General features: G+C 49.7%; 3 protein-coding genes across 19 annotated transcripts in view; 1 reads left to right on the plus strand and 2 right to left on the minus strand.

Annotated features, from left to right (window-relative positions):
* Positions 1 to 168: 168 nt before the first annotated feature.
* Positions 169 to 5,476, plus strand: TARBP2 (TARBP2 subunit of RISC loading complex). 7 transcript variants are annotated; one of them, XM_032493008.1, is made up of 9 exons: positions 185 to 561; positions 1,108 to 1,277; positions 2,086 to 2,188; positions 2,797 to 2,892; positions 3,463 to 3,535; positions 3,751 to 3,868; positions 4,147 to 4,274; positions 4,669 to 4,925; positions 5,036 to 5,476. In XM_032493008.1, the coding sequence occupies exons 1-9, from the start codon at positions 509 to 511 to the stop codon at positions 5,301 to 5,303; spliced, it is 1,266 nt and encodes a 421-aa protein (XP_032348899.1). In that variant the 5' UTR covers positions 185 to 508; the 3' UTR covers positions 5,304 to 5,476. The 7 variants fall into 7 exon arrangements, with proteins under 7 accessions (XP_032348902.1, XP_032348901.1, XP_032348904.1 ...); XM_006182426.2 differs by having other exon boundaries at positions 201 to 561; positions 4,669 to 4,870; XM_032493009.1 differs by lacking the exon at positions 185 to 561 and adding an exon at positions 663 to 809.
* A 265-nt stretch (positions 5,477 to 5,741) lies between these two features.
* On the minus strand, positions 5,742 to 9,432 carry NPFF (neuropeptide FF-amide peptide precursor). The gene is made up of 3 exons (XM_006182425.3): positions 6,413 to 9,432; positions 6,058 to 6,179; positions 5,742 to 5,946 (listed from the first exon to the last, which is right to left on the minus strand). The coding sequence occupies exons 1-3, from the start codon at positions 6,518 to 6,520 to the stop codon at positions 5,829 to 5,831; spliced, it is 348 nt and encodes a 115-aa protein (XP_006182487.1). The 5' UTR covers positions 6,521 to 9,432; the 3' UTR covers positions 5,742 to 5,828.
* A 149-nt stretch (positions 9,433 to 9,581) lies between these two features.
* ATF7 (activating transcription factor 7) overlaps positions 9,582 to 20,246 on the minus strand; it is an 81,666-nt gene continuing 71,001 nt past the window's right edge. For 6 of the 11 annotated variants that reach the window (XM_032492963.1, XM_032492967.1, XM_032492962.1 and 3 more), the window contains 3 exons: positions 19,590 to 19,787; positions 18,265 to 18,373; positions 9,582 to 14,875 (listed from right to left, as the gene is read on the minus strand). In XM_032492963.1, the coding sequence (XP_032348854.1) occupies positions 14,655 to 14,875; positions 18,265 to 18,373; positions 19,590 to 19,787 (528 nt within the window). In that variant the 3' untranslated portion in view covers positions 9,582 to 14,654. The remainder of the gene's footprint in view (positions 14,876 to 18,264; positions 18,374 to 19,589; positions 19,788 to 20,246) is intronic. The other 5 variants (XM_032492970.1, XM_032492968.1, XM_032492966.1 and 2 more) reach the window with 3 other exon arrangements.

The raw sequence follows: 20,246 nt of genomic DNA on the forward strand, positions 1-20,246 counted from the left end.
ATGCTTGACCCTGCCCCTCCAGCTGCGACAAAGACGGCTCGCGAGCTGCTGGGTTCTGTAGTTTTCTCGGGATCTGAAGGCGCTCATGCTCCAGTTCGCCCTCACTACCCCGCTCGCAGCCGCTTCCACTCTGCTAGTACGCATGCCCGGAGCCCCAGCCTAAGGGAGAGGGACACAGAGGGAAGGAGGCGGGGCGATATTAAAAAAAAAAAAAACGAAAACAAAAAACCGCCCTCAGCTCGGGAAGCGACAGTGGAGGGGTCTGCTCCTCCCAGAAGGCGGTGCTGACTGCCAGGGCGAACCACGCGGAGGGTTGTGGGGCGGATAGCTCCCCTCCTGATGGAGACCCATGGAGTCGGGTGGGCGGGGGACTTCATATCCCAGCATGCCCCGCGGCGGGCCCGACCGGCCGCGACTCGGGGCTTGGCCCCGGCCCTAGCTCGTCGGCGGTGTATTGGGGCGCGTGGAGGCTGCAGTCACGGTGGCGCCCGCGGGGACGGAGGAGGGAATGAGTGAAGAGGAGCAGGGCTCCGGCACTACCACGGGCTGCGGGCTGCCCAGGTAAGCCGCCTCGTACTGATCCCTGCAGGGCGCAGAGCGTGGCGCGGTGCGGAGGGAGTAGCGGCGCGGCCCCAGCATGCACCTGGCCTGAGGGTTGTTCCCGGCAAGCACTGGGGTAGTGGGCCGTGGTTCCCGGCATGCACCCCGGCAGTGGCCCCTGCCTCCAGCTTTAGATAGTTTGGGGTTGGCCGGGTTCCCAGACCGCACTGGGGCACTGGGCTTTATGCCCCCGACATTCAGTGCATTTGGTGGGTACTGGGTTCCTGGCCTGCGCTGTGTCAGGGGACATGCGCTTCCAACCTGCACTGGGGTACAGGATCCCCCATCTTAACTGAGAGAGGAACAGTGCATTCCCCACTTGCCCAGGGGCAGTGGACCCTGCTTTCCCAGCCTGCACCTCTACTCTACATTGAACCCAGCCAATGGCTGCTTGAGGTCCCCTGGACCCTATGTCCCCCATAGTGTGCCTGGGTCTGATATGGCAGTGCTTGGCCAGGTGGGTGCAGAGAAGGGAGGTGTGATGAGGGTCTATGCACCTCCCCCCAGTATAGAGCAAATGCTGGCAGCCAACCCGGGCAAGACCCCGATCAGCCTTCTGCAGGAGTATGGGACCAGAATAGGGAAGACGCCCGTGTACGACCTTCTCAAAGCCGAGGGCCAAGCCCACCAGCCTAATTTCACCTTCCGGGTCACCGTTGGCGACACCAGCTGCACTGGTGAGGAAGGCGTGGGCAGCCTGGCTGGGGTGTGCGTTCACAGGGCCCCGTTGGCTTTATTACTTGGAGTCTCTTCACAGTCCTTTTCTCCAAGATCAGTGAGGGAAGGAGAGATTTCAGGGGGAAAATCACTGACTGGATTGGGAGAACAGGTCTGTGAGAAGGTGGGTAGGACTTTGGAAAGTTAGAGGAGCAAGTAGGACAGCCACAGTGATCCGGCAGATCATCATCCTAGAGGGAAAATTAAGAGGAGATAAACCAGAATCTCAGTGAAGTATTTGGGGGACCTAGTACCTGCTGCACTGGGCTCTGTTCCAGGTGCTTGACTTAATTCCCACTTAATCTTAAACCTTGGTGGAATCCAGTGATGTAGGTGGTAGTATCCTCATGTTGAATATGAGGAAACTGAGGCTCAGAGAGATTTGGTAACTGGTGCAGAGTCACGTGTCTAGTAGGTGGCGGAGCCAGGCTTTGACTGTAGAGCCTGTATTCTGTCTATCTTTCCAGCCATCTGTATTTATTGAGAACAGAGAAAGTGCTTCCCAGAGGAAAGTAAGGCAGAGAAAGAACATCCAGACAGGGTGACCTAGGAGCAGTTCTGCCTGCATGGCTTGATTTGGGGAGCTCATGGAAAGATAAGGGCCCTTCCTTCTAGCAGTTAGTGTAATATTTCCACTCTTGGGCAGGGGAGGTTGGTGAGAGGGGCCTTCGTTGACTCCCTCCAGCTGTGAGGAGAGAGGCTGTGGGATGCTGGTTTCTCTTCCGTCCTTCCAGTGACCTCCAGTATTGCCCACACCCCCTCTCTCAGGTCAGGGCCCCAGCAAGAAGGCAGCCAAGCACAAGGCAGCTGAGGTGGCCCTCAAACACCTCAAAGGGGGGAGCATGCTGGAGCCGGCCCTGGAGGACAGCAGGTGAGGGAGGATCAGCCGAGGCATCCTAGTGGCTCTGCCAGGAACCCAGGCCCCTGCACTAGCCCTTCTGCCCAGTAGGCTTGGCCTGGTGACACTGAACCACTTTTGACTTGACCTTTTCCTGAGAGCTTCCTCTGGACCCGAGCAGGATGCTTCCAGCACTCCTGCTACTGTGAAGGATTCTGGGGTGGGGCGGGGAATGACCAGTCCCAGTGAGGGGTTGTGACTGTGGTTTGGGGCCCAGGTTGGAGCCTTGGGAGGGAGAAGGGTGGAGGCTGAAGCTGGAGGGAGTTGCCCCCGGACATACTTCCTCTCTCCAGCAAGACGTCGTTCCTTCTTCCACACTGAGGTTGGAGTTTGTTGCTCCCATGGTTCTTGGGTAGGAAGAGACCCTCCTCCCCCTTTTCTCAGTCTTCTTGATCTAGTGTTTGGCAGCAAAGGATCTAAGGAGGAAGAGCTGGTGGTTGAGCTTCCTTGAACTTTTGGCTCAAGTGGGAAGGGATTTTCTCAGGGGATGAGCAGGTCAGGTGGACCAGGGCCCCCCACCTTCTATCCCCCACCCCTACCCAACATGGGTGTGAATCAAAGGCCCCCTTCCCCTCGGGAAGTTCTTTTTCTCCCCTAGACTCTTCACTGCCTGAGGACGTGCCGGTTTTTACTGCTGCAGCGGCTGCTACTCCTGTTCCATCTGCTGTCCCGACCAGGTATCTTGTGTCTCCTGACTGCCTGAGGGTGGGGGAAGGGGTCCTGACTCCTGGCCCCCCAGCCCTTGGCCCTAGGCTGGTCAGGCATGAGGAAGCCTGAGAGTAAACAGGATGGAATAGTTGGGGAACAGAGTTTGAAGAATTTGCACCAGCTGGTAAGCTCTTGGGACAGGAGGTAATTTATCATTTTTAAATAGCCATATGGATGATATTTGACCATGATAAGGGTCTTGCAGGCCCCAGTTTCTTCTGAGTTGGCCACAGGATGGTCCTGTGTTTGAGTCCCAACAGGTGCTTCCAGGGACTGGATATACAGCCCCTCCCACTGTCCTGGCGAGGTGATAATCAAGTGTTCCAGAAAACTGAAATGGGCCTCGGCCCTAGAGGAGACCTTGCTTGCTTGGGTGGGAGGGGGAAGGAAGTGGTCTTGATATTTGGAGAGACAGCTGCCTGCCTGGTGGGAAGTAGGGTGATGGCAGTAGGGGAAACCAGAGCAGGGCTTGGGACTCATGGGCAGCTGCAGGAGGAACCAGTCCCCTCAGTTTTGGCCCTGGGCCCTTTTTCCTTCAGGAGCCCCCCCATGGAGGTGCAGCCACCCGTCTCCCCTCAGCAGTCTGAATGCAACCCCGTTGGCGCTCTGCAGGTGTGCCCCCCCACCTCATTTCCCATGCATGCCTGTCTTCGCTTCAACCAGGGTTCATAAGGGAAGCTGATGTGGGGCCGTTTCCCTGTTCTGAGGGCTTTTCCCACCCCCTTTATTCCTCCTCTGACCTGGAACCTGAGGCTCCCAGTGTGGGGAGAGGTTGTGAGGACTCTTCTCTCACTCAGTCTTGCGCACCCTCGTTTCTCCCTTCCAAGGAGCTGGTGGTGCAGAAAGGCTGGCGGCTGCCTGAGTACACGGTGACCCAGGAGTCTGGGCCAGCCCACCGCAAAGAGTTTACCATGACCTGCCGAGTGGAGCGTTTCATCGAAATTGGTAACTGGGTGGAGGGGAGTTCTTGTAACTACAGCCCCAGCCACAGGCAGCTCCCAGCCTCTCCCTGCTCTCCTGGCTGAGACCCCTGGCTTGGCTTCTTCCTGGCACCCTATCCTGTCACCTTCTTCTGACCAACTAGGTTATCGGGTGCATGGCAGGTCCTGAACTCCTCTTTTTGATTGACATCCCTTTTGGGGACCATCAGCCCGAGTTAGAGCTGGGTGGAAAGCACTGGGTTGCTGGGTGTCATAATCCAGCAACCCTCTTCCCACATGCAGGCAGTGGCACTTCCAAAAAGCTGGCAAAGCGTAATGCAGCGGCCAAAATGCTGCTTCGAGTGCACACGGTGCCTCTGGATGCCCGGGATGGGAATGAGGCAGAGCCTGATGACGATCACTTCTCCATTGTGAGTGGCTTCGTGGGCCAGGCATCATGGTCCATCTTTCATGCCAGGGCAGGGGACTGGGGACTCAGGTCTCTGACTCAAATGTGAGCCTCTTGGTCCCAGGCGTGCTTCTGCCCATTTTCCTACCAGACCCAGGATTCCTTGGGCTTCAGCTGTAGGCCTGCCTGATGAGTGCTGTGCAGGAGCTGGCTGAGGGCAGGGGCCCTGTAGGCTTCCGCTACTGTAATGAGGAAGGCTGCCTGGCCATGCGGTCCACAGTCTAGTAGTTTGAGGGGGCCATACAGGGGTTGACTCAGGGGAGGCAAATGGGAGGAAGCATTATTTGGGCTTTTCTCTCCTTAGATGTTCAATGTCTGTTAAATGCCTGGGTCTCAGACATTCCCCATCTTGTCAGGGTGTGGGCTCCCGTCTGGATGGACTTCGGAACCGGGGCCCAGGCTGCACCTGGGATTCTCTGCGAAATTCGGTGGGGGAGAAGATCCTGTCCCTCCGCAGCTGCTCCCTGGGCTCCTTGGGTGCCCTGGGCCCTGCCTGCTGCAGTGTCCTCAGTGAGCTCTCTGAGGAGCAGGCCTTCCATGTCAGCTACCTGGATATTGGTATGGCTAGTTGGGGGCCTCAGGGATGGTGGGGCCTGGACCAGCGCAAGTACGGGTGGGTATAATGGTTCGGGAGGGCATGACAATGACATGGACGTACCCCTCCTAGTACTGCCTGCCTGCCCAACACTGCCTCCCTCTTCTCTCTTCTCTCTTGGTCTCCAGAGGAGTTGAGCCTGAGTGGGCTCTGCCAGTGCCTGGTGGAGCTGTCCACACAGCCGGCCACCGTATGTCATGGCTCTGCAACCACCAGGGAGGCAGCCCGTGGCGAGGCTGCGCGCCGTGCCCTGCAGTACCTCAAGATCATGGCGGGCAGCAAGTAAAGCCCCGGCTGGACTCATGGACATACATTCTTTGCTCCCTGATCTTCCCGCCCCGGCCCAGGCATCTGCCGAGCTCTGGCACCCCTTGGAGGTGCCATCTCTACCTCTGACACAGACTGCCTGCCTGCAGGCTGAGGAGGGCACAGGGCCAGGAGCCAGGGACCACAGAGCCTCAGCTGGCCCAGGTTCTGTCCTCATGTTACTGGTAATGACAAAGGGGAATGAAATCAGGCGGCTCTCCAATAAGAGCCCCAAATAAACGTGCTGCTTTTTGGATTCTTAAGCCCTGCTCTGTTTCCCTGAGTAGTTGGTAGCAGAGGAAATGAGCACCAGATCACTTCACCTGGTGTGTCTCCCAGCTTTGTTCCCCACAGGCCCCCATGTTTGCCTTTCTGGTGGCAGGAAGTTGGGTGCACTGATTTCTGGGATCCATTACCTGTGTTCCTGGAGAGTTTGGTTTGGTAGAGGTGGAGGGGGCTGTGCCTCTTGTCTTGGGACTCCCTCCCAGCCCTTTTAAGTCCCATACAGACAACAGACCCACACACTGATTCAGAAGCCAGACAGTTTTATTTGAGGGGATACACGGGCACTTTTGAGTGTGGGCCTTGCATGCAAAAATCAAAGGATGACGTTTGTTACTTCTTCCCAAAGCGCTGCGGGGCAGCCAGGCTCCAGAATGGGGAGCTCAGCCCCTCCACAGCTCGGGGACTCAGCCGTTTGTTGCTCCAGAAGCCCCAGGTGTTTCTGCCAAACCTTAGGAGAGATCCATCCTCAGCTGTAGGTCCTTCCAGTCCCCGCCTTCCCTAGTCCTCTCCCGTTCCTCTCCCTTTGGTCCTTGCCTTGCCTGTGGCCTCTCAGACTCACCTTTGAGGTTGAAACAGGAAGGCTGGACTCCGGCTGGTTCTCTGCATGGCCTGGAGCAGGGACTGCAAGAGTGACCCAGGGATCTGGGCATCCTGCAATGGGCGGGCTCCACTATCTTCCTCCTGTGGTACGGGAGGCACCCAGGAAGGAAGATGGGCAAAGGCCTTGGGCATTTAGGTCACAAGGGGAAGGGTGTGGCTTCCAGGGGCAAGTTGTAGGAGGCTGAAGAGCCATTTACTCAGCTGTGAGGACCCAGTGACCCTGGCAACCATGGAGAATCTCAACCTAGAGTACAAGTCTCAGGCTGAGGTAAAGCATTATGGTGACAAGGGAGAGGGGGCCAGTGCTCACTTACCGTGAAGATCTGGTGTCCTTCATCCGGGCCCCCTGGTCCTTCAGCGTGGCCCCAGTCCGTTACTAACAGCAGTACCACCAGCAGCACTGCTGCCCGCGTGAAGTCCATACTGCCAGCTGCCTTCCTGTGGCCACAGCCGCCTCTTATACCTGCTGCTCCCCTATTCCTCACCCCCCCACAGCAGCCTGAGGGGGGATCTAGAGCTGGCAGTGGAAATGCACTGCTCCGTTAGGAGCCGCCTGAGATCCTCCTGCCCCCACCCCCGGGACTTCCTGCTCTCAGCCTCCGGTCCCAGCCCCTAAGCCTGGAGTTACAGACTTTATTAGATGCATAAATCCTGTCTCCAGAGCTCAAGAAGAAGCATTAATTGCAGATGCTTTGTCAAAGCCAGGCCCTGGAGGGCCTTCAAGTTCTCCCAATCCCTCAACAGGTTGGAGAGCTCTAATCGATCACCTCCTCTCTTTCCTAACTTGTAGAATGAAAGCATAAAGTCCTGTCAGGCTAGGCATCATGTCCTGGGAAGGAAAGGGAAAAGCCAGGGTCAGAGTTGGTCAGGAAGCCCCAACCCGGGCCCTCCCCTCCGAGGCTGCAGTCAGGGCCAACCAGCCCATTCACATCCATGCGTACCTGCCTCTTGGAGGGTTAAAAATGGAATCACTGCTCTGAGATTTGCCTGTGGATAAAAAAGTGAGCTACAGAAAGAAACTAAATGGTTTTGGAGCCCCCAGAAAGTGAAGACCGCTTCAAATGTTTGTAGACAGACCCCACGTTCATCAGCGCCGCGAAGGGCCTGCCTCCCTTCAGCCGACAGGGCCGCCCTCGGCTGCCGAGGCGCTGCTGCCACCCTGTGGTCACGGCTCTGCACTGTCAGGCCTGGCCATTTCCTTCTGGAACAGAGCTCTTTGAAGGGTAGGGTGGATAGAAGTCCTGACTCCACAGAGTCCCAGAAAGGCAGGGGCAGGACACTGGGGCTGGACTAGCATTTTGTCCACCTCCTTCTAGTCAGTCCAGCCTCTGCCTGGCTCTCGCTCTGACTTACTGGGACAGGTGCCTAGAATCCCACCTTAGGAAAAATCAATCACTGCCTCCCAGGAAGCGTTCCTTCAAAGTCATCTGGTGCAGCTTCCCTTCTGATCCTGGAGTCTCTCCCTCAGCACCCTCACCAACATGGTTCTCTAGCCTGTGGTGGGGAGGGACCACGACACAACGGGCCTGTGAGTCAGCCTTGGGCAAGATGCTCAGCTCTCTAAACTGCAGTTTCTTCACCTAATACATGGCAACATTGAAGGGAACTCAGAACAGGATCCGACACAGCGCAAATGCCATCACAGTGTCAGCTATTATCCTCGCACATCCGAGTCCCAGGGAACTTACCGCCTCCTGAGATGGTCTTCAGACAGATTCATCCTTGCACCTAGCTGGCTTTCACCTCCCTGTGGCCTCCACCAGGGGTCCCAGTTTGCCCTCCTCTCACAGAACATCTCTCCTCTTTCATGCCTTTCACATGTTTGAAGACAGATTTCATTCTCTCACTCTAGAGTCTTTTTTTGTTCAAAGGGAAGCATCCCTCCCTTCTTTAAAGCAAGGCATCTGGAAACCAGCTAATACTCTGGGTAGGCAGCTTAGAGCAGGTTTTGATCTGGACGGTCTAGATACTCATTTCTATCAATGCAGCTGAAGTTACAGTGAACCTTTCTGTAAACTTTGTCTCAGATGGTCCCAAGCACAGAACCCAGCATCCATCGTCATTATATCTTGTAGCTTCAACGCTTCTTAAAAGGGAGTGTATCAAGTCCACATGTAGATGGTTCTTCTGCAGGAAATGGATCCTGCACCACGTTGAGGTCCTTGTCCATCCTTGTCTGACAGGAGCTCGGAGGAGCAGGGTGTGAGGCTGGGGTGCGGGGCTGCACAGTGGCCCTGGGGTCAGGACTGCTAATCCCAGCTCTTGCACTTCACCTTGTGCCTTGGGCAAGTGTCTCAACTAAACCTCAGTTCATCATCAATAAAATGAAGCAACTACTCCTGTTACCGAGAGGTTTTGTGAACAGTAAATGACTTGTTGAATGCAAAACTTCTAGTCCACCTAGCACAGAGCAGGCACACAATAAATGTTTACTCTCTGTTATTTCTCCAAACACCAGTTACAAGTGGATCTGAGCTGAGGCTGCATTCAGAAAGGGGCTGGTCTAGCTGCTGCTTGTGTCCAGGATGGAGGTGACTGGTCTTTCCTTTTGTTAGAAGTTGGAATGGGTTAATTCTTCTTCTTGCCTTCAGTCTCACCCCCACCTCCAAATCCTCTCAATCTTGGCTTTGGTATTTGGCTTTCAGCAACTTCTTTTACCACCTTCTGGCCTCTCATGTGATCCTGACCACAGCACAATGAATACTACCACTGCCTTTCCCACTCCCCTAGAGGAGCTCCCTATTTGTGTCAGTTGTACCACGTACCACCCGCAGACAGCATCTGAATCACCTCTCTCCTACTGGAAAGCCCTCAGAGGCCCCTGGCTAGCTCCTGGTCAAGTTCTTCAGCCTGGCTCTCTCTCCTACTGGGGGGTATCAAGGAATACAGAGATGCAGGAAGTTAGCAGTGAATGCCCTACACCTCCCCCCGGTTCCTGAGAACTACCTGTTTTTCTTGTGAACTGTCTTACCTGCTTCTAAATAAACGCCACCCCTCATTTCCAGACCCACCTCCTCCCCATAGCCATAAAACTCAGGAACCATGCAGTGTTTCTCTTCCTGTCTACATCTGTGTGCACTCGCCAGACGTGCTGGGAGCTTCTTGAGGATAGGGCTTACTAGTTTTTCATTGTTGGGAGGGGGGTGGGGACATAACACTGAAAGGTAAAAGGCCACTTGCCTTCAGATACCCTCTGACCGCCATCCACACAAAGCACACAGGTCCTCTAGTGAGGGCTCCTGTGATGCCCAGGGCAGTGCACAGACCCGAGCCTTCTGCTGTGTTATGTAATTTATATAAACCACCCACCTTCTCAAGGCTGTGTCTTCCCTGCATTAAAATGGAGGGATAAGAATGCCAGCTCCTTCTGTCCTAAGAAATGGGAGAGTGAAGATCTCAGACATGAAAACCCAATGAGTTTCCAGAGAGAATGGTCAGTGGGGCTTGTAGATCAGAGTATTAAAGCATCAGACAGAACAGTGGTTCTCTTGATAGTTTAATGTTATATTTGCAGCATAAATAAGGCACAATATATGTCAGGGCAAGGGAGAGAGGGAGAAGGCATGGCTGAGGGGGTAACTGCTATGTGGCAAGGGGAAGGAGGAGGGACGGTCAGGGAGAATAGAGCGAAGCCTCTGCCTCAGCCCCGTCCCGGGAGACTGTGAGAGCCTGCTCACAGGGATCATGCTGACGTGGGTGGAGGGGAGAGGGAGAAAGTTCTGTAACAAAACAGCCTGTAGCACTGCATCCTCCCACCTGTCAAAGTCCATTACTAGGGGCTGGGGAAACCCAGACCCAGAGTCAAGCTCTTTGATGAGATAGAGAGGTGTTGCTACATGTCAAGGATACACAGATGAACAGAGATATAACCATAGATACACACAGCTTTCTTTTTAACAGATACTATGTCAGGAGGCTGTAGCCTCCACTGTTGGGGCTGGAGGCTCATCTCCCTGCCTGAAAGGTGTGTGTAGTGGGTGGTGGTGGGAGAACAGGACAGCTGGTCCTTCCTGCCACAAAGAACATGGTGTGACCAGTCTGCAAGGGAATATGGGACAACTCCTGTCCAGACCCATGCAGGACAGGTTTTAGGGGTAAGTAAAAGGAAGACAAACCTAGATTTTGAGATGAGTGATGTTTAATGGGAGTAGAGGGAGGGACTAGAGGAAATGGAAAAATACATGTTAGTGCTAAGGCAGAGGATGGTACTTAAAATATCTTTGACACCCTGTAAGAATTTCCCAGCTTGCCCCTAAGGCAATGGTTCTCAAACTTTAGTGTGCATTAGAATCACTCTGAGTGCTTGTCAGAGCCCATCCCAGAGTTTCTGAGTCAGTATGTCTGGAGTGGGGCCTGAATGTGCATTTGTAACAAGTTTCCAGATGATGGTCCTGCTGGTCCTGGACCACCTTCTGAGAACCACTGCCCTAAGGGAAAGTCAATGAAACTAGTGCTCATAGCCATTTCTTACAGCTAAAACATCACTCACCAGTAGTTAATGCTGATGAGAGATCTCTCTGCTACCAGCTCCCATTAAAAAGATAAAATTACCCACACCAGCTACAATACAAACCTGCATCTACAAAGGACATAAGCTGCCTTAAGCTGCCCTACTCTCCCCAGCCTTTTCTCATTCTGGGGAAGAACTGTACCCCAAAGAGAGACAAGTGAACTGGTATGGAGGGTGGGAATGTTGGCCAGCAACCGCTTCTGCTCATTCCTGCTGGGCCACCACCCTGGGGTGGTGGGGATTTATGTCCATGTGCACATGCATGTGTGCAAACGGAAACAGAGAAATGAGTTCTATACTCTGAGGGGGATGATTAGGGTTGTGGGAGGGTGAAGTAGGATGGGGGGTCCTCTAATCTGCCTTAGGATCCTCACCTGTCCTACTCTTCCCTCCACCCCTGTCAAAAAAAAGTCTAAAGAAAGCAGAAAGAGCATATCAACAAAGGCATATGTGATATATAGCTAGCAGGACTGGATTCTAAACAGACTGGTTATGACATTAAAAAAAAAAGAATACATTTCCTTCCTGTGTATACAATGTACAATATTAATGAAAAATAACGATTTGGGGTTGGGAAGGGAGTTATGAACAAAAAAGGAACTTTGTGGGGAAGAGCTGTCTTAGGGCTAGCACCTTAAAAGGAGCCTCTCAGTGTGGGTGAACAGTGGGGTCTCAGAAACCAGAGAAGGGGTGTTTTGGTGTGTGCTTGGTGGTTCGGGCTGTAGATGGGGCGTGGTTATGGTTGAGCACCTTGTCTACCAGGATAGGTGGTGCTGGAGGGCAGTGAATCAGGAAAGAAACCAAGAACAACAGAACAGGCACAGGGAAGGCAGCAAAATGAGGTTCAGTTAGGCCATCTCCTCTTTTACTGCACTGAGAGTACATGGTCTAGGGCTTAGGGCTAAGGAGGGGAGCAGAGGCCAAAGGAAGCCAGATTTGGGATGTACAACCAATAGGGAAAGATGAAGTAAAGGAGGTTCTAGTCTTTCTAGTCCTTCCTAATAGTGTGGGAGGCTTTCTCAGACTTTTCAACTCCAAGCAAGCTTTCTTTTAAGACAATGGGGCATAAAGTCTGCAGACCAGAAGACCTGGTTCTGGCCCCTTCCTCTATGGCCTTGGGTCTCCAGCAGCTGTGTTCTTGAAGTAAAGTGGGAGATCTGAGTCCTGTGTTCACTCAGAAGAGTCCCAAGGCACCCACACTCCCAGCCCCTTTCAGAGTGTGTCTTCCCTCAGGCCCCTAGAAAGGCCATGGTCCTTAAGAAGGGCTCAGTGACACCCTCCATGGTGTTTGGTTCTGGTCCAGATGAGTCTGGAAGACGAAGAGCAGGGGAGAGTGGCCACACAGCTGCCTGAAAAACAAGGTAAATGAAATTCCCCTTGACTACAGGAGAGGCTTCAGCGTAAGCAACCGATCTGCTTTCTCGGTGAGACCAAGGGCCAACGGGTCCTGTCCTGCTCCTTCCTCACTTCACTGATGCTTTACTACTGAGGTTCCAGACAGTGCCCCTCATTTAGGTTCCTGATACTAACCTCCCAATGATGAAAATGAAATAAGGACTCAGGAGAATTAGACATGGGGACTAAGAAACTAAGACCCTCTACATAAATTAGCAATTCTCACAGGGACACAATGGCAGGACTCAAACTTCCTCCAAGGCCACACAGTGAGGCAGGGCCTGCGTGCAGCGACAAACTGATTCTTAACTTGAAAAACAGTTGACTGAAGGGGGAAGAAAAACAGTCAAGGGTCTTACGAAGGCTCCTTAGGAGTCATAAACTCAGTTAAGCTTTAGGGCAAGGCTACTAGTGGGAAATCAAGATAATAAAAAATGAAATACAACTAAGGCGGGAGAAAATCCCAGGGAGCAGCCGTCTAAAGGAGAAGTCCTGAGCACAAGTTCTGGCTGTGACATTTTAAAGGCAAGTGGAGTCCCTGGAGGTGGTAACCTGCATCCTGACCATCTGCCATGCCATTTGCTAGTCTGAGTCACCTCAGGGGCTGTTCCTATTGGGTCCTGGGTAGGGGAGGATGAGAAAACTATGTTTTCTCTCCTTTCTCTTCACCAGGTGTGGCTTGTTCAGCACCAGCTCTGAAAAGTAGGAGGGGAAATGAAAAACAAATACAGTAGAACATGTCCTCTGCCTGGCTCACCAATTTATCAGTCTGAGGAGATGGGACTCTTGTAGCTTAGGACATTTTCTCATTCCTCTATTTTGGAAGACAAAATAAGAGAGGAAGCTGGCAGTTACTTTGTATGTATGTACAAGACGGAGGTAGGAGAGCTACGGAAAAGGACATCATTGGCTTGGGCAGATGGCAGAAGGTGGCTCTGGGACAACTGGAAGGGTTTCATACTGAAGTGCTATTAAAGCTGACCTATCTATCCACAGGCCTCTGGCTTTGGATTGCTTCCTATGGCTTTATAGAAATTGCATAGTTCAGAGCCAAAGGAAGATGAGAAGTCTTAACAGGGAAGAAAGAGGGACAAGAGGGTTGAAATTCTCCCTCTGCAACCCAACTTTTCAAAGTAAGAATGGCTGAGAGCAATAGTCACCAGTTTCCCAAACAGGCCCACCCATTCAACAAGCAGGGCTCTTCTGCTGACATTTGTACTCCACCTCCCCTTCCCCTGCTCCCCCCATCCTACCTCATAATACTCAAGAAAACCCACTCAGGACCTTGGCTAGGAGGCCTTAGAGTCCTGGGGCTTGGACTATGGAGAAGCATTGCATTTAGGGGACGGAGAGCAGAAAAGAGCTAAAGAAATGCTACAGAACCAGAGATCTAGTGGCTAGCCTCAGAGCCTGGCAAAAGAGAGAGAAGGTAGATCCAGAGGGTGAGGGACTCTTGTGAATATAAGACCCTAGCTAAGAAAAGAAGGCAGAAATGTGAGGTTGGGGGTGGGGGCAGTGAGAGAGTTCAAGAGTCCCCTACATGACAGTCTCCAGAGGGCTGCATCTGAACTAATTATAGAAGAGAGACAGAGGCCGGAATGCAGACGGAGGGATGAAGAGGGAGAGGCAGGAGCAGAAAGATGACCAAAAGGAGTATGTATGCTTTGGCTAGTAAACTCTTGTAAAACATAAAAGAATCAATCCAGTAACCTGATGGAACGAGCTTTAAACTACACTGTTCCTGTCGGTCCTGCTGATAGCTGGAGGAGGATGGAGCAGGGAGTGGGAGGGAACCAGCCAGTCAGATCCTGGGCTCTTTCCCTTTTCACTACCAAGCAATATCTAATAAGGCCACAAGATGAGGTTGCCAAGGCTTAGTGGTAGGTGGAAAAGATCCCACCATTGGACTGGGAAATTGCAAGAGACAAAACAAGGTACCCAGATAGCTCTGGAAATAGATGAAAAAGGACTAGAACTTTTGGGGTTTCATTTCTTTGTTTTTGTTTTGGTGGCAGGTAGGGAGAAAGGCTAAAGTTTACGGAAGAGCTGGGAAATAGCTACTTCATAAATCAAAGGTAATCTTACATTCTCCATCAGTCAATGTTTTAACTAGAATTCAGGAAGGGAAAAAAGGATAGATAAACAGCTACTGGGAGACAAAGTCCTGAGTCTGTGGGGTGGCTGGGGATGGGTCAGCCGGTGATCAACTCCAGCCTCCCTCTACCTAGCAGGAAGTGGCATGCTGTTAAGGATCAAGAAGGTGACAGCCACGGCTGAATAGGAAGAGAGGGAACTGAGAAACCCGAATCTTAGAAGTGCAAGGGTTAGTGTTAAAAGAGACAGGTACACGTGCATGGGCAGGGATGATTGTTCGGACCATCTGGAAAGGCCTTTGGCTGTGGGTACATCAGAAACTTCCCTCTTGGGGGATGATCTATGTGGCTCTGGGGCTGGGAGGCTCCTAGTACAGGTGTCAACGTACATGACGATGTGAGAAAAGCCCCATATCTGACCATTACTCACAACACATGATTCCCCCCCCTCTGCTCCACACTGCCACGTCCAAGGCAGATGGGAGAGGATAAGATGACATCTCTCTTGGCTCTTGGGCGGGCGAGCTCTGGCTGGGGACCTCTCCACCAGGGGAGGCATCATCTGCCCGCAGACTGGGACTGTGGGGTCATGATCACATGCGACTGTATCGGCATGCTCAGTTCTGTCCTTTGGCTGGCCATCTGAGTGAGGACTGAGGTGGCCACAGCTTCAGCTGCAGAGCGGACGCTGAGGCCATTGCTAGGGGCTGTTGCTGAGCTGTGCTGAATCACAGGGGCTGGAGAACCCGTTGGCTCTGAGCTTTCCTTGGGGCTTTCTGCTAGGAAGGAGGGCAAAAAGCAGAGAGCAAGTGGTTAGAAAACAGAACAGGGAAACAGGCAGAACCACCTTTTGCCGTAATTCCAAAAGAGCCCAAAGGAAAATGAAGCCCATCTTTTTAGGGCTTCCCAGAATCTTGGCTTCTATGCCATACATGGGCTAGGAAACGGGAAGCTGTGAGAAGGGAAGCAAGTTAAGAAAAAATTAACCTATCTATCCCAGTAAAGCAAATCCCTGACATGTTAGTTATGCTGCCTGGCTTCTAGGTCTTTGTGCAGTTCATTACCCCTACTGGAACACTCTTCCTCTTATTCATGTCTTTAAAGGTGATTAAAAATAGTTTGTCTCTTTTTAGCTGTCCTCTCTGATTAATGCTCACAACAATACAATCATTCTATTGTTTTTGATGTTCCTTTGCACCACAGGTAAACCTGGTAAATATCAAGCTACGATCTAATGATGTCATTATGAATGACCAGTCCTTGGCCAAGGTTCAGTTAATACAACAAACTACAAAGAGGTCTGTTAGACCCTCCTGACTATCAACTAGCTGGGAATTAATAATTTAACACATTTATTTTTGAGCTATGCCACTTCACCTAAAGTAACAATAACAGTTTATTACTAAACATAAATGTCTGAGCTGCATATAAAGGTAACTCCACGTTGCTCAACAATCAAGGAGTTTTATTAAACATCAGATAGCCTCGCTGGCTATTTAGACAGAGATGTGTAGAATAAGGACAAACTTCCAATAATTGGTTGTATTTTTGGGCTCCTGATAAATGCCTGAGTCTCCTTACCTCCTCTGTGAGGCCCTCTTTGTTACAGTCAGGAAATTAACTATTTCACTGCTTGTGCTTTCAGAGTATACATTCACTTATTCATCAGATATTTACTGAGCATTGCCCATGTGCCAAGCACTGGAGTATATAAAGAATAAACAGGCTCCCTGACGTCAGGAAGCTCCCAGTCCAGGGACTCTCTGGGATATCTGTGCTTACCTTATCCACAGGTTGACATGTGTATGTCCTAATAACCCTAGGAGTCTCTGAGAGGCAGGAACAGTGTCTCGTTTGTCTTATGTTAGGTACCTACCACAATGTCTACACCACACGGTAGGAACGAAATACATCTTTGCTATAACAGACAAGTAATTTCAAAGATGGACTACCTGTCAGAGCTCTTGTAGAGACTGAACAGAAACCTTACTGTATGTAGACTTCATACTGATGACATACTCAGTCCTTGTCTTCCTTAGCCCATCAAAAGGATTTGAAATAGTTGATCACTAAACTTGAAACGCTTTTCTTATCTTGGCTTACAGAACACCACACTCAGCTATTCAGTTTGTTTTCCTCCCACCAACTTGGTTGCTCATTCTCAGTTGCCCTTGTGGGTTCCTTCTCATCTCTCTGACCTCTAAATGTTGGAGTACTCAGGGCTCAGTCCTGGGACTCCATGCTCTCTCCTTTGACAGTAACATTTCATCCAGTTTCATGGCTTTAAAAACTAACCATGTTCTGCTGACTCCCGAAGTGGTACCTTCAACTTTCCTCTGAACTGCCGACCCATACAACCAGCTGCCTGCTTGACAGCTCTTAAGCTTGACCTACAAGCTTAAGAGGCTCCTTAAACTTAGCCTGTCCAAATCTGAGCTCCCGATACATGCCCTTTCTGTACTTACCCCCATCTCAATCAATGGCAACTCCACTCCTGCCATTGCTCAGCCCAAAAAATTTGGTGCAATTTTTGATTCTTCTTGTTCTCACATATACTGCCCCATCCGGCCATCATCAAACCTTGTCACTCTAACTTCAAAATATATCCTGAATTAAATCCCTTCTCATCACTGTCACCACCACCATCCTGGTCCAAGGTTCCATCATCTCTTGCTCTTATGATACCCTCCTAAACGGACTGCCCACTTTTGCCTGTGCATTCCTGCATTCTCTAACAGAGTGATTCTGTTCAAAATAAGTGAGATGACTGCATGTCACTATTTCACTGAAAACCCTCTAATGGTCCCCAGTGTAGAGTAAAAGCTGAGGTCCTCACTAAGACTGATGAGGGCTTAAAGAAAAATGCTCTCATTACCTCCCCTACCTCATCTCTGAATACTCTCCACTCCCAATTCTCTCCAGTGCAGCCACACTAGTCTCCTTGGTGTTCCTAGAATGTGCCAGACACCCTCCCACTTTGGGTCTCTGCATTTGCTGTTCCTCCTGCTTGCTGTACTTTTATCCCACATTAATGCCTGGCTAACTCCCTTACTTCCTTAAGGTCTTTAGTCAAAAGCCACCTGATCTAAAATTTCAACCCTGCTGCCAACATTTCATATTCCTCTTCCCTGTTTTATTTTTAATTCCCAGCATTTACTCTTATCTAACATATTATATATTGTACCTATTTATCTCGTTTATTGTCTGTCTCACCTACTAAAATATAAGCCCCTCAAGGGCAGGGACTTTAATCTAATCTACTTGGTTCCCTATTATATCCTCAGCATGTAAAACAGTGCCTGGCACAGAACAGGCTCAATCAATATCTGCTTAATGAATGAATGTACCCTGAAGTACACATTAAAATTAAAATTTAAATAGAGATGTTTAAAATTGGTGATGTGGTTACTCTTTTTCTATGGGAACACATCTCTGAAATGATAAAGACAGTTAGTGGAAAAATAATTCAATATATCAAAATTTGATAGCCAACATTTCTAAGAATTTATTTAATTTGTAAGGGAAAATGATTAGCTTTTACTGTCCATAAGCAAATTATTCTCAGTAATTTTAATTTCAGGATTATGCTTATCCTGAGCATGACTCTGTGACCAGCTCCTTCAAGCACTATTTTATGTGTGCTCTGATTACCAACTGAAACCAACATTAGCCCATCATTAGAAAGACAAAAATATACCTCCAAATCTCAGCACTTAACAACCCCTGGGGTATTATCTGCTGTTATATCCTCTTGAGGTCACGACAGTGGCTTTGGAATAAGGAAGAGCTGAATGTGAATCTTGGCTCTGTCACTTCACCAACTGTGTAACTTCACTCAAGTGACTAATCTGAGTGCAGGTTTCTTGTGTATAAATGGAGGTAATATCTATTTCATGAGAGAACTGGGAAGATGGTTGAGTGCCTCACACAAAGCAGGTACCCAATAAATATTGCTACCCTTTCTCCAACTACAACAGATAGTTAGGATAACTACATTCTTCTCAAAAAAAGTTTTTGGTAGGACTTGTTGTTCCACAAAGGCTACTCACTCATCAGTCTGGACCCCCCAGAACATTCAGAATGTGGTTATAAAATCATAAGCAGTTGAGACACTCATTACATGCAGTTTACTGACTGACTGACCTTGCTTAGGTGGTGAGCCACTCACCTAAATAGCCTTGGGTCTTTTTCTGTAGTGCTGTGACTGGGCAGTCTTTATGAGCTAACAGTAGCTGTTTCAACTGAGCCACCTCATTGCGTAGTAATGTGACTTCATTCTGAGGAGGGAGGGAAGAAAAGAATATCAAGAAAATTCATGCTCCACTCTTGAATCCCACCGTGGCTGTCTCCAAAGCGAGGACAGAATGCTGCCTAGACTTTTTCCCTCAAATCTGGGAAAGATCCAGCAAGGCTTCAGAGAGTCCATGCCCAGTATAGCCATGAATTCCATGACAGGAGCTGCTTACAATTAAGGGATTTAAAATAGAAAAATTACTCCTATTTAGGATAAATATGATCATACCAAAATTAATACTGCATATATGTCCTTTGACTAAGAAAGCCTACTTTCAGGAATCTATTCAACAAAGCAGTCTACTCAAGTGCATACAATGTATACTGCAGCACTGCTGTTCTGGCAAAAAATCAGAAAGGTTATCAATATCCACACCTTATAATATAACCACACTACTACTGTACAGCTATTTAAAAAAATGAGGTAGATCCTCTCTATATATGACTAAATCTCCAGGAGATAACTGTTTATATGTTAAAAAAGACACACAGTCCCCCTGACTCCCTCACAAAAACTATAAATGAAGAAAATATTTAGAAATACATACATGTCTAATAGGCACACACCAAACTTACCTATACGAAAGAGAATGAGACTGAGAAAGGCATATTGAAGAGGGGCTTTATTTTTATTCTATACCTCTGTGGGTGTATGTATGTGTATTATATATTATACATATATATATATATGTATGTATGTTACATATGTAACTATATTACCTTTGTAATGAAATATCTAAAAAATCATAAGAAGGGAAAATAATATTCAAGGAAATATCTGGATTATAACTGTTCTATTTGTGCTTGTGTAGCTTTTTCTTTCCTTTATTAAGCTGCACTATCTGGGGCAAATTCATTTCCCTTTGGGTGTTCCACTATCCCCGTCAGATTCTACTGATGACTTAAAAGAGCACCCTGGGGCACTTAATCTAATTCCCTTCATCCAAATGGTCCTATGGATGACTCATTCTAGTCTGACTCATTCTATTTGGGATTAGATGGTGTGTGTCCTTTCCAGTCCCCAGGGAAGAGATTTCAACTCATACTGTTAAGAGATTCTTTCTGCATTCTTCCTGGCACATTTCTAGATCTGCCCTGGTTTAAAGAATTACCATCTTCTATTCTATCCTCCCACTTTTTCCTAGTTCAGTCTCACTTTCCAGACTCAACAATCCCAATAATCACCCAGGCCCCACTCACACTCAGCTGAATGTTCTGAGAAGTGAGTTCCTCTGCCTTCTTCTCAAGGGAGGACACCCATAGCTTCCGCTTTTGACGGCAGCGGGAGGCTGCAGCCCGGTTGCGCTCCAGAAAGCGCTGCCGCCGCTCATCTGGATCTTCATCCACTGTGCGCCGACGTCGCCCTCCAGTACTAGGCGTGGGTTGGGCTGGTGAGACCTGTTGCCCAGAAGGAAGAGGAGTTACTTGAAGGGAATGTCAGTCCTTTCCAAATTAAACCTGACGTTAGATTAGTAAGATCTGGTAAAGATCTGGTAAAGGGATGTACCAGTCTCAGTAACCACAGCAAGTCTCATCACTATGTCCCTTAGCTTCTCTTTTGTAGTAGTTCCTCATTCTGCCTCCCATTTCCTTTCAGTCTTCTCAGTTCCATACTTAGACAAACCACAGTTCAGTTGGAAACTCTGATTATTTCTGAGACAGACAGACAAAAATGAAACTAGAATCACTTTTTGTTTCTTAACAGGAAATCTTGTAGGCAGGGAAATTATAATCAGGAGAGGTATCAGGGGAACTTTTGGGGAGACTGTGGAGTAAAAAATTGGAGAATCACTGATTTGGACAAGCAATATATACAAACAACTGCATGCTACAAGTTTCAGAAAAGAGAAAAGATTT

The sequence above is a fragment of the Camelus ferus genome, chromosome 12 (assembly GCF_009834535.1).
Source record: "Camelus ferus isolate YT-003-E chromosome 12, BCGSAC_Cfer_1.0, whole genome shotgun sequence".
NCBI lineage: Eukaryota > Metazoa > Chordata > Mammalia > Artiodactyla > Camelidae > Camelus > Camelus ferus.

Excerpts from the sequence above, each read along its gene's own strand:
- NPFF (XM_006182425.3), bottom strand. The coding sequence starts at position 6,520 with ATGGACTTCACGCGGGCAGCAGTGCTGCTGGTGGTACTGCTGTTAGTA. Across the intron at positions 6,180-6,412 it reads AAGGACACCAGATCTTCACG|GAGGAAGATAGTGGAGCCCG; the intron begins GTAAGTGAGCAC and ends CCCGTACCACAG. Across the intron at positions 5,947-6,057 it reads TTCCTGTTTCAACCTCAAAG|GTTTGGCAGAAACACCTGGG; the intron begins GTGAGTCTGAGA and ends ATCTCTCCTAAG.
- TARBP2 (XM_032493008.1), top strand. The coding sequence starts at position 509 with ATGAGTGAAGAGGAGCAGGGCTCCGGCACTACCACGGGCTGCGGGCTG. Across the intron at positions 1,278-2,085 it reads TGGCGACACCAGCTGCACTG|GTCAGGGCCCCAGCAAGAAG; the intron begins GTGAGGAAGGCG and ends CCCCTCTCTCAG. Across the intron at positions 2,893-3,462 it reads CCATCTGCTGTCCCGACCAG|GAGCCCCCCCATGGAGGTGC; the intron begins GTATCTTGTGTC and ends TTTTTCCTTCAG.